This window comes from Eretmochelys imbricata, chromosome 6, assembly GCF_965152235.1.
Source record: "Eretmochelys imbricata isolate rEreImb1 chromosome 6, rEreImb1.hap1, whole genome shotgun sequence".
In the NCBI taxonomy this organism is placed as follows: Eukaryota; Metazoa; Chordata; order Testudines; family Cheloniidae; genus Eretmochelys; species Eretmochelys imbricata.
Window position 1 is genome coordinate 15,848,346 of NC_135577.1, and position 16,030 is coordinate 15,864,375.

The 16,030-nt window shown below is 53.2% G+C and overlaps 2 protein-coding genes across 2 annotated transcripts; one reads left to right on the plus strand and one right to left on the minus strand.

The window, feature by feature from the left end:
* The first annotated feature begins 477 nt into the window (after positions 1-477).
* On the plus strand, positions 478-5,458 carry LOC144266483 (zona pellucida sperm-binding protein 1-like). The gene is given in 11 exon segments (XM_077819922.1): positions 478-628; positions 1,272-1,456; positions 1,543-1,640; positions 2,264-2,391; positions 2,487-2,525; positions 2,528-2,620; positions 2,623-2,674; positions 2,763-2,904; positions 3,914-3,998; positions 4,546-4,668; positions 5,292-5,458. Coding segments are annotated over 10 exon segments (1,059 nt in total). The 5' UTR covers positions 478-628; positions 1,272-1,324.
* A 2,202-nt stretch (positions 5,459-7,660) lies between these two features.
* Positions 7,661-15,949, minus strand: PRPF19 (pre-mRNA processing factor 19). Its single transcript, XM_077820867.1, has 16 exons — positions 15,757-15,949; positions 14,304-14,453; positions 13,277-13,353; positions 12,893-13,034; positions 12,570-12,643; positions 12,413-12,475; positions 12,159-12,200; positions 11,809-11,883; positions 11,196-11,271; positions 10,793-10,902; positions 10,437-10,592; positions 10,224-10,293; positions 9,648-9,733; positions 8,851-9,021; positions 8,339-8,444; positions 7,661-8,150 (listed from the first exon to the last, which is right to left on the minus strand). Exons 1-16 carry the CDS (start codon positions 15,773-15,775, stop codon positions 8,053-8,055), a joined length of 1,515 nt encoding a protein of 504 aa, XP_077676993.1. The 5' UTR covers positions 15,776-15,949; the 3' UTR covers positions 7,661-8,052.
* Positions 15,950-16,030: the final 81 nt, after the last annotated feature.

The following is a 16,030-nucleotide window of genomic DNA, read 5'->3' on the forward strand; positions in this document are numbered from 1 at the left end:
GAGCAGGACCAATCCCCAACTAAATCATCCGATCCCAGAAGGATACACTGAGTAGACCCCTCGATTCCAGGACTGATACTCTCCCAGGTGATCTATTCACGTGCCTGGGACATCCATCCCCTCAATGGGGGAGTCTCAGACCTATCCCCTGAGAACAAGTGTCTCTGTTTCACCAGCTCTTATCCAGGCAACTTGGCCTTCTGATTTTTGGGGTACTTGGGGTGTGCTTGAGCCCTGTTTTCAAGCTTTTCTCTGCAACTGTGAGGGCAAGAAACTTACTTTTCTTTTGAATGCACACTGAGGTTCTCAGCTAGTTCCTTGTTTCCAGGAGATGGGGCTTGAAGTAAAACATCAGTTACCATGGGATTTTTCACCCTAAGCTTTGCACTTTTCACCCGGCCCCTCCCAAGCAGCAGGCAGCTCCCCAACTGCAATCCCTTCAGAGGATCTCCAGCTCTCCTTAATCCACACCCTGCTGTTCTAGGGGCTCATCTCACAGAGGAGCAGTGCCATGTGGTGGCTGGGAAGATTCCTTGTGCAGATGCCCCAGGCCAAGCTGCTTGCTTCCAGGCTGGCTGCTGTTATGATGAGACTGACCTCACTACCCCCTGCTACTATGGCAACACAGGTAGGAGGCCTGGCCTTGTGTTGACTCATGGAAACCTTCTCTGTCCTGAGAAGCCTAGCAATACACTCTCAGATTTGATTGGTCACCACCTATTAATGTGGTGAACTAGGCTCGGATTTAGCTGCTGCTCTAGGACTGCTGTCCCAAGTGGAAACTACTGTCATGTACCTCTTACTGAGGGTTGCAGTGAGTGCCAGTCACATGCAGAATGAGTTACTTCCCAGATCATGGTCTCGCTTATCTGCTCTTCAGATCTGTCTTGAGTAAAGCAAGACTAACACCACCAAATGTGTGTGGCAGAAGAGTGCAGCCAGGGAGCACAGCCTGGCATCCACAGAGTTGAGGCTGAGAAATAGCCAGTGTGTATATAGATCCTACGCAACACACATTCTGCTGCTACCTTACTAGCAGAGGAACCCCATTTTCTAGCTCCATGCATTGTGAGTTAGTATGGCCTGGAACCTGTTTCGAGAGCTCTGCTGATTCTTGACAGATACAAGCTGCTGCCCTACAAGGAATATGAAATACTGATGCTTAACAACAATCACTATATAAACCAGGGTGGGATCCAGGACTCCTGCCCCATCGTGTTCCAAATCTATTTCTCTAAGGCCTCTGTACTTAACCTGCTCCCTTGTGTTAGTCACTGTTCAGTGCCTCCTGGATGGTCACTTCGTTCTGGTGGTCTCCAGGGACATGTCTGATCACCCCATCATCCTAGACAGTGTCCGGCTAGCCTATGCCCAGACGAGGTGTGATCCCATCAGGATGACAGAGGCTTTTGTGATCTTCCACTTTCCTCTCATGCAGTGTGGCACCACAGTCCCGGTGAGGACACTCTCTGTGGAAGCCAGGGTGAGTGCTCTGCTCAGGGTCTTCGGGGACTAACCCACCTTATGTTTCAACTCTGCCAGGTGACTGGGGACAAACTGATCTATGAGAACGAGCTGATCTCAGGCATTGACATTCAGACTGGGCCAGATGGCTCCATCATCTGGGACAGCCTCTTCGTGTAAGTTGTCCTGCTCCCTGCTTGAAGGGATGGTGTTGGAGAAATAACTCCAACCTTCCCATTTCCCAAGGGGAAGGGAATAGGCTGCCTCACTGACTAGTGAGATACTGTGATCCCACCATTCCCCACTTCAACAGCTTCTCCTATCCAGAAGGTTTCCCAAGCATCTTGCAGTCGAAGCCATCTTCTGAAGTGAGCTAACCCTTTTCTGAGATGCAGTGCACCACCTACCTAACAGCATATAGAAACAACTGCTGTAATGGGCTCATCTAGGGAGGAAGACCAGAAGTACCCTCTGTTCATGGCACTCGGTATGCCAGGAATGAGATTTGACTACAGGTGAGCAGGTGCTTCTAGCCTGTCTGAGAAGGCCCCCATGTGGCCGTGCTCAGACACTCCTGCTGAGCCCCTGAGTTGTAAGGAAGAACATACGAGTTGCTGGAAGGGTTGATGCGCTGGCATCCTTGGATGTCTCCCATCCAAGTACTGATAGGGCCTGACCCTGCTTGTCTCAAGCACTAATAAGGTCACTGCCAGAAGCAGTATTAGCTCAATCTGAATTCATTGAGCACGCCCCCCCCCCACCTACCCCCGGTCTCCTCCCTCTGCTCTCTCCTGTGCAGCCTCCATGCTCGCTGCATCTACAATGCCAGTGACTTCCTGCCAGTCCAGGTCGAGGTCTTCTTGCCCCCCACACCTGCTCCAGTCACCCAGGCAGGACCCCTCCGGCTTGAGCTGCACATCGCCACAGGTAGGCAGCCCCTTTGACTCCAGCACAGAGATCCCATCCCCCTGAAGGGCCACAGGCATCTCAGCTCTGCTCTCCTCCTGCTCTCTCCCCCACAGACCTGAGCTACAGATCCTATCTCACAGAGAGAGACTACCCTGGGTGAAGGTGCTCAGGGACCCTGTCTACATGGAGGTTCGCATCCTGCAGAGAACAGACCTGTCCCTGGTTCTGGTTCTGCACCAGTGCTGGGCCACCCAAGTGCTAACCCCCTGCAGCAGCCACAGTGGCCCATCCTGGTGGACGGGTGAGTGAGGTACAGGCATCCTAGTGGCTATTAGTGGAGGAAAGAATAGTACTTGGTCAAAACTGAACAGTGTCCCTTTTGCTCTCAGGTGTCCATTCTTGGGAGACAACTACAGAGCCCAGCTTGTGCCCGTGGGCTCTGAGCTGCCCTTCCCAACTCACCACCAGCGCTTTGTCCTCTCCACCTTTGCCTTTGTGGACTCAGCCTCCCAGATAGCACTTGATGGAGAGGTAAGGACGGCCTGAATCCACTCAGGGGTGGAAAGGGTCCTTTCTTGGTCAGGCAGGGACCTGTGCCCTCTGCGCTCCTCTCACAAAGAGCAAAGAGCAATGTCCCCACCTTTTGTGAAGCTTGCCTCTAGATGAGGCCATAGCCAAGTGGGAAGGTGTGCCTTTAAAAAAACCTCTTCTCTCCCTCCTCCTCGCCCTCCCCCCCCCCCCCAAGCTGGAGAAATTGGTTCCCTTGATCTCACTGGCCTATAGGGTGACCAGACAGCAAGTGTCAAAAATCAGGATGGGTGGGGGGGGAAGTAATGGAAGCCCATATAAGAAAAAGACCCCAAAATCAGGACTGTCCCTATAAAATTGGGACATCTGGTCACCCTACTGGCCTATGATGCTCCTAAATTAACACCTTGCTTGAGTCTGGCACTTACAGCCATTACTCCCAAAATGATAGCTGCTTTACAGACACAGTCCCCTGAATTACATGTGATCCAGGTTGTATAAGAACAGTGACCAGCTGGGAGTCTCTGCATCTCTGCTGTTTAATATCCTAACTCCAGCTGGCTAGTGGATAATGCTCCCCAGGATTTCTCTTGCGTTGGAGAGAATATTCACTTACCAACATCAGGTGTCAACAGCCTCCATGGCATTGCTACACCTCAAGACACACTTCATGTACACAGTGAAGGTACCAAACCAGAGTTCTCATGGGGCTTAGTCCAACAGAACTTCCTTGTTGTGTAAGGCACTGGGGCTGGTACTGCCCCCTGCTGGATAGACTCTGTTCAGGTAAGCATCTTTCCAATGACCAGAGTCCAGCAAAGAAGAAAGCCCTACTGCAGCTAAATGGGTCCTCCATTTAGTCCATGTGATAGCAGCTAGTTGTTCTGGAGCAGAAGGGACCAAATTCCCTCCCTTGGTGCTGTCTAAGTGCAGGGAAGCTGGTCACAATAGAATTGCTACCTGCTGGGTCGGAGCTACTCATTGACTCCATTTCCATTTGTGTGGATTTCAGGTGTACCTCTTCTGTAGTACCTTTGCCTGCTGTCCCTCCCAGCTGGAGCTCTGCAGGACCATGTGCCCATCAGGGGCTGCTATAGGTAAGTCTCCATAGCTTCCACTGTGTACCAGTGGCAAGGTCTGCCATCCATGTGGGTTTGAGAGCACCCAGCCCCACTGCTTCAAACAAATATATGAGGATATCCTGGGGCATAACAGCTAGAGCTCTAATTGTCCCATTATGTAGTCACTGCAATATGAACTCAGCCAGATCTCCTACATGTGACCTGCCAAACTAGCTAGGTGTATTGTGGATTTGGAGGCAAGTACCTGGGCTAGATGGTACTATGGTCTACTCTGTAACTACACCCTTAGTATGTAGGAACTGTAATGGGCCACTGGGATCCCCAGAGCAGATTTCTAATGTGGGCTGCTACTGCTAAAATTGCCTCTTCCCACCTGATCCAAACCCCCAATGACCAACTCAGGAGGAGCTCTTTGGGCATACTGAGCAGAAGCCACTTATCTGGGCAGATGGGTCTACAGTGGCCTCTGCCTCATCAAATACTGCACTCTCCACCTAACCTTGGACAGCATCAGGGAGTTGTCTCCAGAGAGCTCTCCAACTCTCCCCTTTCCATCTTCCAGGAGGCCGCCGGTTTCTGTATATTGGAAATGGGACAGGAGAGCCCCAGGACCTAGTGAGTTCTCGCGGACCTGTGATCTTCCAGGAGAGTCCTGGGCCACACAGAGAGCAAGTCTATGAGAACACAGGTGAGTTGTCCTGCCATTATGGTTAACTGGTGTCTCGCATAGTAGCCTGAGACCTGCAAGTCAATGCTGCCTCTAATGTGGGTACTACTCCATGTGTCCTAAACGTTCCTGGGGCCACACATGGACGAGCAAGAAGTGATCATCTTAATATCTAAGCTTATGTTGATTGCTATAGTATGACTCCCAGGAGTAGAAGAACACTACCTCCCTGCTGTGGTGAGGGACAACCAACCCATCATTCAAAGCAAGGCAGACCTCAGTGGGGCGTGAATAACCCCTTGATGGTGACTTGCAAGCCAGGGAGACTGTGCCTACAATGCACTGGGCTGGTATCAGCACTGACCTCTGCTGGATGGAATTTATCCCCATGAACTTTCTTTATTGACTGACTGGAGCCTGCAAAGAATCAGTCTCCCCTGCTAGGAAGAGATGGGTGATGACTTAATGCAGATGCTTCCCTGGTACACTGAGTTGATCAGGTGTAACCTCAAATGGATGTGGTGAGGGCCAACCCACTGTTAATGGGTAGCAACAGCATCACACGGGCAGGGGTGTTAGTCTTAGTGTGCAAATGCAGGTCACACACCCAATATTGCCTTAACACCCTCTTCCTCCTCCTCTGGACCCTGTCTCCAGACTGGACCTGACTCGTGTGCTTCTGGCTGTACTGTCTCTGGTGGCTGTGGCCTCCCTCATTGTTGTGACCCTGCTCTGCAGGAGAAAGAGCTGGATGACAAGATCCCAAAGGCTCTCTAGTGGCTCACTGTCAAACAAGGGTGGAAAATAAAAACTGCTGAACTGCACCAGCAGCTTGTGGTGCACGTTGTGTCTGGAGGGAGGCTGGAGCCAGCAGCTGCTTTGTGGACTCTGCCTCCCAGGTGGCACTTGATGGACTGGTAAGGGAGGGGCTGGAAATCTAACTAAAGGAGTCATTCCTACCATGCTCCAGGCTGGGATTGACTTCCTGAGCAGCCCTGGCTCTAGGCACTATCTACTCTGCTGGATCTTGTTTGTGGGGTGGTGATGGGATGGAACCCCTTCCTCCTCTATCGGGGGAGACCCCTGGTTTCCCTGCAGGAGGGGAAGGTAAACTAGCTACCTGAGTCAATGAGACATTTCTTCCCCCACACCCCCGCTGCATGCTCTAGTGCGGCACCTAGTTGTTGGATGCCCAGCAAATAGCTAACCTGAGGCATAGCTGGTAACCTGAGTAAGGGTCTCCTTGTGCCCTCTCACTGCAGCATGGCTCTTCTGTCATCACTGAGGCTGGTTCCTCTGAACAGAAACATTGTGGGTAACTCTCAAACCTCTCTGGCCTCTAGTGGAGTAGATCTGGTGTCCACTAGCATATTTGTTCCATCCTACAGTGGCTGGAGGTCCATGGGAAGGATCTCCTAAACACTGATCACCACAGTAATGGAAACTCCTCAAACTCAGTGCTAGAGGCCTGTCTAACCTAGGACCATTATCTGCAGGGTAAACTCTCCTTATCTCCTTCCCCAACCATGCTACACATGAGGCTTCCCCTAGGAAGTAGGACCTCACAACACCTGGATCAGTGCATTAGGCAGCCCTGGCCAGATCTAACTAGCTCCTACCTTGTGGCTTTCAGGTGTACATTTCCTGTAGTGCATCTGCCTGTTACCCCTCTCAGCTGGAGGCCTGCAGGACCAGCTGGAGGCCTGCTACAAGCAAATCTGATCTATTTTATCTGTAGAGCAGGCAGGATGTGAGGCACTGTTTTACCAGCACCAGATCACTCTCTCTAAGGACCTAAATACCAGAAGCGAGCACATTCTAGATACCAACTGAAGATCTAACACAAGCACAGCCTGACTTCTCCTCAGCAGAAGGCTTGCAGTTCAGCCATTTCAGTATAACCTTCAAAATACAGTGCACCTGGTTACATGCATTGTGAGCAACCAATCAGGAAATGCTCACAACAGACCCTCCTTGGAGAGGGGGAAGGAAGTGTCAAGAAGCCAATGGAGGGGCTGGGCCTGCTGCCCTTCCTGCGCTGGAGAAGGCTGAAGGCAGCAACAGGATAAGCTGGCTCACTCAGAGCCAGACAGGGCTCAAGGCTGGGCATGAGGTGTGATGAGACACAAGAGCTGTCCTGGAGAGTCTGAGCATGGAGAGGCCAGCACTATACTTGGTGTGTTGCAGATACAATTTGGACTGTGCTGGGGGAATTCTGGCTTCCTGGGGTGGTTTCTTGTAATAAATTAACCCTGCAAGGGTTATGCACATTTGGAAAGTCTTTAAGGACTATTTCTGGGGAAATCTGAAGGGGAAACTGAGGCAGGCATACTAGTCCTGGCCTCCAAGCAGGGCCACCCTTTGACAAATCCCTTTCAAACCCCACTAAAATGACCCATTTCATCTTTAGTGGTTCAAACTGCAACAAAACTAAATTCTGTGGATCTGTGAATTGCTGTGGGAGGCCTGATCTGGTGGTTAGACCAAGGACTAGTATTCTAGACCAAAGTCTGGTATTCCCAGCCCTGCTATGTGACCTCTGCCACGTTCACTGCCCTTGCTGTAACATGGGACTGTGATACGTTCCATACCTACTTTGCAGAGGACTGGGGAGGATTCATATTCTTAAAGGGTTTGGAGATCACTAGTTGAGGGGCACAGGAGAAACAGCAAGTGCCTGTTTGTTCAAGAAACGACAGCAAGTCCAGTGCTATCCCACAAACTCAAAGGAGGTGGATAATTTTACAACTCACCCAGGTACCAGGACTTTACTCATCAGCTGAGAACTGCAAGGAGATGGGGCCAGGGCATACTGACCTTATGCAGGCCCCACCTCTCTTCCTGTCATCACTACACAAACAGCACTGGGAGCACTTAGAAGGGACTCAGATGATGTGGATAGTATCTCTTACCCTTAGATCCCCTTGCCCAAGGCCTAGGGGCTCTTTTGCCTCCATGCTCTACCCCACAGCTCATCTGGGAAAAGGTACATGCAACTCAAACAGCCTGAGAGGGTTCAACATTCTTTAATTTTTTTTTTAATGAAAGTAGATAGCTGCTTACAAAAAAAAAAAATGCACATTTCCCCATCCCCCCCTTCTCTCCCATTCCTATACCACCCGCTTCTTTCCCCCACCCAGCCTCTCATTCACAGCTGTCTGTCAGTGGATGGGTTTGGTTCTATTTTGTTTGTTACAATCACAGAACAGAATTAAGCTGGAAAGACAAACACAAAACTGGAAAAACAAAGCCTTTGAGCACAGGGGAGGGAGCGCGCTAGGTTGGCCTGCCCCTGATACCTCAAAGTAAAGCAATGATAACCCCACCCACGTTACCTCCCTCCAATAACCCCAGCACTACAGTGAAGGACACAGCCCATCCCCCAGATCCTAGGAAAAGAGGCTACAGACTGTAGAACTTCAGGCTCCTGTCCATGCCTGTGGAAGCGATGAATTTAGCATGGTGGCCAAAGGCCACACCCGTAGTCAGGCCACTGTGCTCTGTGGGGAGAGACACCACATGGTTAATTTGGAATTCATACTACTAGACCTTGCCCTCCACCCCAAGGCCACCTCACATAGCACACTCCACGGGAATGGGATCTCAGGAACACAGGGAGAGGAGCAGCTTGCTCATCCACTCGATGAGCCCAGCACAGGCACATGACTCTCCCAGCTGAGCACCTCACCTGTGAAGTGGAGGATTTCCGTCCACTGCTTGCAGATGTAGATCTGGACGTCCGTGCCACCCAGGGCCAAGTAGGTACCACTCTGGTCAAATATGAGGGACTTCACCTACAGAGAAGAGAGAGATCTGAGCCCCAGGCACAACTCTGAGCCAGACCTGGAGCAGGGGGAAGCTGTTCCAGGCTGCCAGGTACTCCCACACACACATATACTGGGCAACCCCCTCCCCCACACACTCACCTACTGCTACCATACACCTGGCTCCCAGAGGGACACCTCTCCCCATATACCCACCCTGGGTACCTGGGGAGAGGGAGAACCCCCAACACACACGCACGCACAGACCCCATACTAGGCACTGGCTCCCTGATGCAGGGAGAAGCCCAGTCAAACTAGGATGCACAAGGACGTAGAGGAAAAGCCCCCAGGTCACACCGCTCAGCTGGCTCATCATATCAGGGAGAGGGTGGGAGAGCAGGGACGGGGCTCGACAGAGCAGGAGGGTCGCACGCACCTCAAAGTTATTGTCCAGCTGCAGCGTCTTGAAGTTCTTGAGCTTGCGCAGATCCCAGAGTTTGACGGAGGAGTCATCAGCGGCCGTGGCCAGGTAGTAGCCATTCTCTGAGAACGCGATGCTGGTGATGGGACCGGAGTGCCCTGGGAAGTTCGCCACATTGGTGCGTTCCTGAGACAGACAGACAGTTAGTCGCCCGTCGCTGAAAGGCAGGCGCTGAGTCAAGCCTGGGCCAGCTGGGAAAAGATGGGGGCAGCAGGTAGGCTGGATCTTCTCTTCCCACAAAGAGAGCTTGGTCCAGGGGACAGGAGCCTTCTCCGCACCCCTTACATTGCAGAGCTAACATCACTGAGCTCATCAGAACAATGGCACCTCCATCAGCCTCTCTTTTCCTGCATGCTTCAAACAGCGCTGAACACAGTCATTGTTAATGTACAGCATTGTTACATTGCAGAGCTAACATCACTGAGCTGAATGGAGCACTTCGCCCCCACTGTTTCAGGCTGTCTGCAAACTCAGGAAGCCACTGCTGCCTCACTCACACACCAGTCACGTGGAGAATGGTTGTGACAACAAGGTAAAAGCTAGAAACATCTTTCTTTAAATGAAAGCAGAGATCCTAGTATGCCAGGGAGGAGGCCATAGCTGGCCTGATGGCCCCATGCTCTAGAAAGTAGAGAGAGACCAGGCCTTAGTCTGAATGCACTCCTAGCCATGAGGCTGGAGGTGCCAAAATGCCAGCATCCTCCAGCACCAGGCTCCGCAGCCATCGGGGACACCCAGTCAGCCAGCCCTACCTTCAAGTCCCAGATCTTGATTTGAGAGTCCATAGTCCCCGTCCCAAAAATGAGCCCATCAGGGTGGAACTGAGCACAGGTGAGAGCTGCAGAGACAGAGAGAGACAGAAAGATTCAGGGACACTGCCAGAGGGGACGTCTCACTTGGATAACGAAAGGACACAGCAGAAAGCAAGGCCCTCTCCCAGCCTTCCCCATGACAGGGTTCTGAAGGACTCGCGTGAAACATAATACAGCCCTTCCTGCAGCCTCTTCCCCAGCAAGAGTATGGAAAAATTATCTAGGAGAAAATATTTTTTTAACATATTGCTTCTTTAAAAGGTCCTGCTAAAAATGTTACAGAAAGCAACTTTATCTGATTTTGATGTTGGACTCCACTTAAACTGTACACTAGATTAACATGCAAGAAGTGAGAACATGTAATCCAAGGTTAATAGTGACCATGTTCTACAGTCTATTTCTGAAACAGATGTTCTTAACAAGCTCCTCATCTTATGCTCTAGAAAATCATCCAGCTAAAATAAAATGGAGCACAACGACCCTGCGAGCCAGGGGTCCTCAATACCCAATCCTTACCGCAGCCAGAGGTCTCATCTGTGACCTTGGTGAGCACACGGCCTGTCTGGATATCAGAGAAAGCCCAGTACTGAAAGAGAGGAACAAGGCGTGAGTGCATCCCACGGTTGCCAGCCCTCCGCTGCCTCCTGCCCACACCTGCTGATTGACACCTTCCCCACACATGCTGATCGACATGGGGGGAAGGAGGGGCCGGGGCGACCTGAGTCTCACCTGGTCATCAGAGGAGCTCAGGAGATAGTCGCCCGTGGCATGCAAACTCAGCCCCGTCACGGCGCTCTCATGGGCCCGGACAACCTGCACACAAGTGGCGCTTGGGACCGACCAGATCCGGATAGTGGCATCGGGAGAAGCAGAGAACACCAGCTCCTAGATGTGTGGGGAGAGAACATGCCTGGGGGTTAGAGCACCAGCATTGGGAGGGGCGAGAAGGGGTTAATACCAAGGCACACTGTAGGAGGGGACCAGACTGCGATATGGGCCTGCAGACCCCCAAGAGGTGGCCCCACAATCCCTCCCCTGGCATGGCATAGCCATAACAGAGATGGGGAGTTGGCCCTGGCCCTTACCTGGGATGGATGGAACACTACGCTGGTGACCTTCTTGGCGTGCCCTTTGAGAGTCGCCAGGATCTGCTCCGAGCTCTTGTCAAAGACAATGACGTTTTTATCCGCCCCGCCTGGAACACAAACAGAGGGGGTGGGGCCCAGAGCTGTGCAGATCTGACTCCCCTCAACATCCACCACCTTGGAACTGAACGAGACCCACAATCCCCGGCAGCTGTGAGTAGAGAGGTCCTTACTGCCCTCTACCTCATCCCCACCAGCCCGCAGCCGGAAGAGGGGTGTCCCCAGGAAGCAGGGAGACTTTTAACCCATATCCCCGCCCTCTGACGAACATCAGCAGTAGGTCCTAGAGGCCACAATCCCCGGCAGCCCGTGGGAGAAGCTGGCGCCGAGGCGGTTGCCTTACCTGTGAGGATCTTGTTGGTGTCGGAAGGACAAAGGTCCAGAGCGAGGATCCCTGGGATGCTGGCGCTGTGCAAGCCCTGTACAAAGAGAAGGGGATCAGACAGAACCACTGCCAAGCAGGAAGAGCCCCTCAAGACAGGGAGGGACCCTAACAAAGAGCTCTGGAAACAGATTCCATAACCAGGGCTCTTTGTTCCCACCCAGATCTGTTCCGCACCCTGCTATATCCCCCCTGCAGTGCTTGCGAGCCAGCACCTGCTCGGCTCCGATCATTAGCAGCAGTGTTAATGGCCAACAATGACGGGAGTAGCAAGCAGGAGACAGCTCAGGGTCCAGGTGCCAAGAGATGCACCAGGGCTAACGGCCCACCTACTGAGAGGAGACTCCAGAGCTTCAGTGGACCAAGAGGGAGAAGCAGCGACCATCCCCTAGCAGCACAGCGCCCCCTGCTGCCATGTCAGGGTGGTGACAAAGCGTGCCCAGGTTCTGAAGGGGGACAGCCCAGCCCAGTGTAGTTGCATAAGGGACTGTGCCATCCAGGGAAGGCATTCGCTGCCAGCAGTAAGGTTTGAGACCCCAAGTTAACCTTCGACCCTCTGCATCAGCGAACTCACCACATGTGAGGCCACCTGTCGATATTTGCTGAGCTCCTCCGGCTTCACCAACTCCTCTGGAACCGTCTTGCCTCTCTGCAGAAGAAAGAGCACCCAAAGAGAAATGACTATGCTTCTGGGAGAGCACCCAGCGCCCTGCCTTTCCCCCACCCAGCCTCCCCCACCCAGGGAGCGGAGAGATCCTCCTCCTTACAGGACAGATTCCCTCCATAGAGACCTCCAAAACCGCTGAGCTCACCTCCCTGCTTCTTTACCCCTGCTCCAATGGAGAGTCCCCTCCCAACTCAGGCCCCCCCAGATACTGCCCCCCATCACAGGGAAGGAAGAGGATTCAGGGAGCAGGCTCTCACCTTCTTACGCTCCGTGGTCAGCACCGTGGCTTTGTCTTGAAGCTGGAAAACAGGAAAGTGAACTCAGGAAATGTGACGCTAATAGTCGAAAGGCTAGCACAGGAGGGCAGCTATCTGACTGCCTGCGCCATGCAAGCACCAGGGCACAACAGATGGGTCAGGGAGATGGAAAAGGAGTGACCTCATGGGAAGCAGGAATGAGAGTCACTCCTGCAGCAGAGCAAAGGGTGAATCTGGGACGGATGACTCCTTACCTTCTGGATGATCTCGGGGGTCATGCCTGCCAACTCTCCCAGATCCATCGGCTCGCCAGCACCCTGGATCAGGGAAAGAAGAGGCCCGTGAGTCCAGGAGGAGGAGAGAGAGCACAGTCAGGAGACACACAGAGAGACCTGTGCAGGGAGGACTCACCGTGATGTTGGGCTGGGAAGACGGCATGGCCTGGGGGACTATGAGGCCAGCCTGGGGTTTCAGAGTCGCCAACGCTGCGGAGACACAAACAGCAGCTCGATGGGTTAAAATGGGAGCCAACTGCAGGCTCACAGGAGTGCCACAGAGGTTTTGTTACAGCTACCTTCTTCCATCAGTACTGACCCCTGCTTGCTCCAGAGGCGCAAGCTGCTCCTCCCACTCCTGCTCCCAGGGCATTAGAGTCAGAATCCCTCCCTGGACTGACTGTCCCCATGGTGCTGCAGCCTTTTCCTCAGTCAGACCCCCTGCCCCCACCGATTTACCTTCTCTGGCAGCAGTGACCTCTTTGGTGAGACGGGCGATGACGCGGCAGGCAGCGTCATGCTGGTACAGTGCGTGCGACAGCTCCTGGCGGGTGGTCTGCAGCTGCTGGCGGAGTGTGAAGCTGTGCAGCATGACAGCATCCTATGGAAGGACCCGCAATGTGAGGGAGACAGCCAGGGTTCAATGCTCTGCCCACCCCAGCTCAGCAAGCTCCGCCCACCTGGGTAAGTAGAGTGAACGGCTCCACCCAACCTCAGCAACAAAAGAGGGCGGGTCCCCCCACCCAATCAGAGCAGAACCCTGTTCTTTTCGCTGCCCCGGCATCCATCCCATCAGCTGCCCACTTCAATGGCCCCCAACACTGTCCCCATGACAGCCCTTACCCACTCATCCTGAAGGGCTTTCAGAATGGCCGGGATGCTGGTGGCCGAGGGTGGCTTGGGCCGGATCGGGTGGGCAACTGTGAATGAGACACATGGGGGCGTTAGCCTCAGCAGCGAGGATTAATCCCTTTCCCTGTCTCCTGCATCCCTACTTCTCCATCCCCACTGCCCACCCTCAAACACACCCGCTCACTCACCCCTTTATCCAGATCCATTTGCACCCTCACTTCATTCTCTACTTTATGCCTACATCAGTTGTTGGTGGAAGAATCCCATTGCAAAATGAGGCTGTTAACATATCTCTGCAGTCATCATACTGGGTCACAGCAGCTAAGCTGGTGTCTCAACTACTACCACACCAGATCAGGCTAGTAGCCCAGCTAGCCCAATAGTCTGCCTAGGATGGTGGCCAGTATCAGGTACAGCAGAGACCCCCCCAAATCCCAGTGATGCAATTCTTGTGATACTGTGAACTGTCAATGGGATGGAGAGGAACAGAAATCCCCAAGCAGCTAACTCCAATTAACCAGTCCTCTCAGAGGCTGCTGGGAGTGGGAGGACTCTGGCCTATACAAGCCAAACCCAGCTCATTCCAACAGGGGAGAGGAAGAAGAGGCAGCATTCAAAAAGGCTGAAGGCATGTCAAGAGAAAAAACATCTCCAGAAAGGAGCCAGAGGAGAGCCAAACTCCTTGGGGGAAAGGTAAAGAGTTTGGTGAGAGTGGGCCTGCCTCCCCAGGAAACTTTGGATTTGCCTGGCAAGTAAAAGGACTATGGGGAAATCCTAAAGATTTTGGGTGTCGGTGATGATAAAATGAATACTGATTCACCCCTTTTATAAGGGTTCCTAGATTCTCTTGGTGTCCTTCCTTCCCGAACCCTTTCTGTGATGGTCAGGCCCACCTGGCAATTGCTTGGTGAGCTGTGGGAGCTCAGGCAATCAGGGTAGCGATGGTCTACCCAGCTCCCTGGAGCTGGTGAGAATCTACCAGGTCACACCTCTAGCTCTGCTCCCCTCTGCTTGATACCTTTGATGTCAATCAGTTGCTCTTCAGACAGCGGCTGGTTGTTCACTGGGTCAGTCCCATTTTCCGCAATGTATTTTTCAATCAGTCTTCGCTCATAGACGTGGTTTGAGACCGGAGACACGCAGGGGTGCTCTGGCACTTCATTTGAGACTGCAAAGAGACAGAGACTGCAGGGGTGACAAGTGGACAAACAGAGCCTAAATCCCCACCCGTACCCCATACTTACCAGAGGACAGAGAAGCCCCAAGACACAGATCAATTTTTCCTACAGCCTCTACGTGTACAGCATTGTCACCAGGTTTTCTATGTACGCTACTGACACCATGGCCTAGTTTATTTTTAGCGACTTACACTTCTGTGCTCAGTCCTTCTCCCCAAGGTCTGCATTCTAATAATGCTGTTAGTTCCTTTGTGCTACACATTTCCCTTTCAACCAGCAGCTCAGTCTTCCTCAGGGGCAGATCAGGCAGTTAATGATGAATCTAACATAACTACAAACACCATGGCTATTCTTCTGTGCTGTTACATGTAATCCATAGCGTAGGCTGCAAAACCTTGACTTGCTTTTATATATCACAAGCTTTCAGAGGTGTACAGACCAATGTTACATGCAACATTCGTACAGGTATAAAATGTGAGAAATACTCAGAGGTTTAATTGTTATGGTGCACATGCATAAGGGGAAGGAGCTACCATGGAAAGCTCTCTGAGCTCATTTCCGCATGAACTGGTAGGAGCTTGGCACCATTGAAAACTGCACATGCAGATTTCCACCCAAACATCTAAAATGTTTCTACTGATATTTTAGCTCCACTGATTCTCCCCACATTTATTTATTTAGCAGCACAGTGGCCAAGGGGTTACGGTGCTCTACCACAATACTGAAGGTTGTGAGTTCGAGTCCCACTCGATCTCACTCTGGAAGGCCACCTTCAATTCACCCAAGCTGCAAAATTAGTACCTGATCCCTTGGGCAGGCAAAGGCGGGTGATGCCGGCCCCATCACTGTGTTGGCTATGAAATTCCCTTGCCCTAACACCTTGAGGTAGGGGGGCGGGAATCTGTTTGTCTGTCCTTGACCCTTCCCAACCCAGACACGGCTCCTTTCTCAAGAACCACACGGCGCCGGCGGGGGAGCGACTGGCCCCAGCGCGCCAGGCAGAAGCGGCCATGCAGAGGGATGGATGCAGGCGCAGACTCGGGTCCCTGCGGGGGGAGGGGGTGGGGTCACTGGCTTTGCAGAGGAGCCGAGTTCGAGGCCCCCCCGAGCGGGCGGCACGTTGGGGGGGGGGGGCAGCTTTTAGAGTTTCCTCGTGGGGCTCCTTGAGCTGGGGAGACACCAGGGCCGGTGGGTGTGGGGGGGGGGGGTACCAGCTCCACGGGGCGCACGGCTCGGCCCGTACCTGGGGCCGGCTCGGGAAGTCCCCCCGCAAGCCCCCAGCCCGTCACTCACTCGAGCAGATGAGGGACATAGCGGCGTCTCCCCGACGGCTCCTGGTTCTGCTTCCGGGTCACGGGCTCCGCTTCCGGAGCAGGGTGTCCCCTCTCCGTGCCCCAACCGAGGGCAGCCCCGTTCCGCGTCCACTCGCTCACGCGGGGCCCCAGCGCGCGCGGGAGACCCTGAGTCCCGCCCTCACCGGAAACGGAACTTTACTCTTCCCGGCATGCCCCGGGCCGGCTCGCTGCATAGATCGGGATCTTCCGGCTACCGCTCGGGCGTTTCCGGA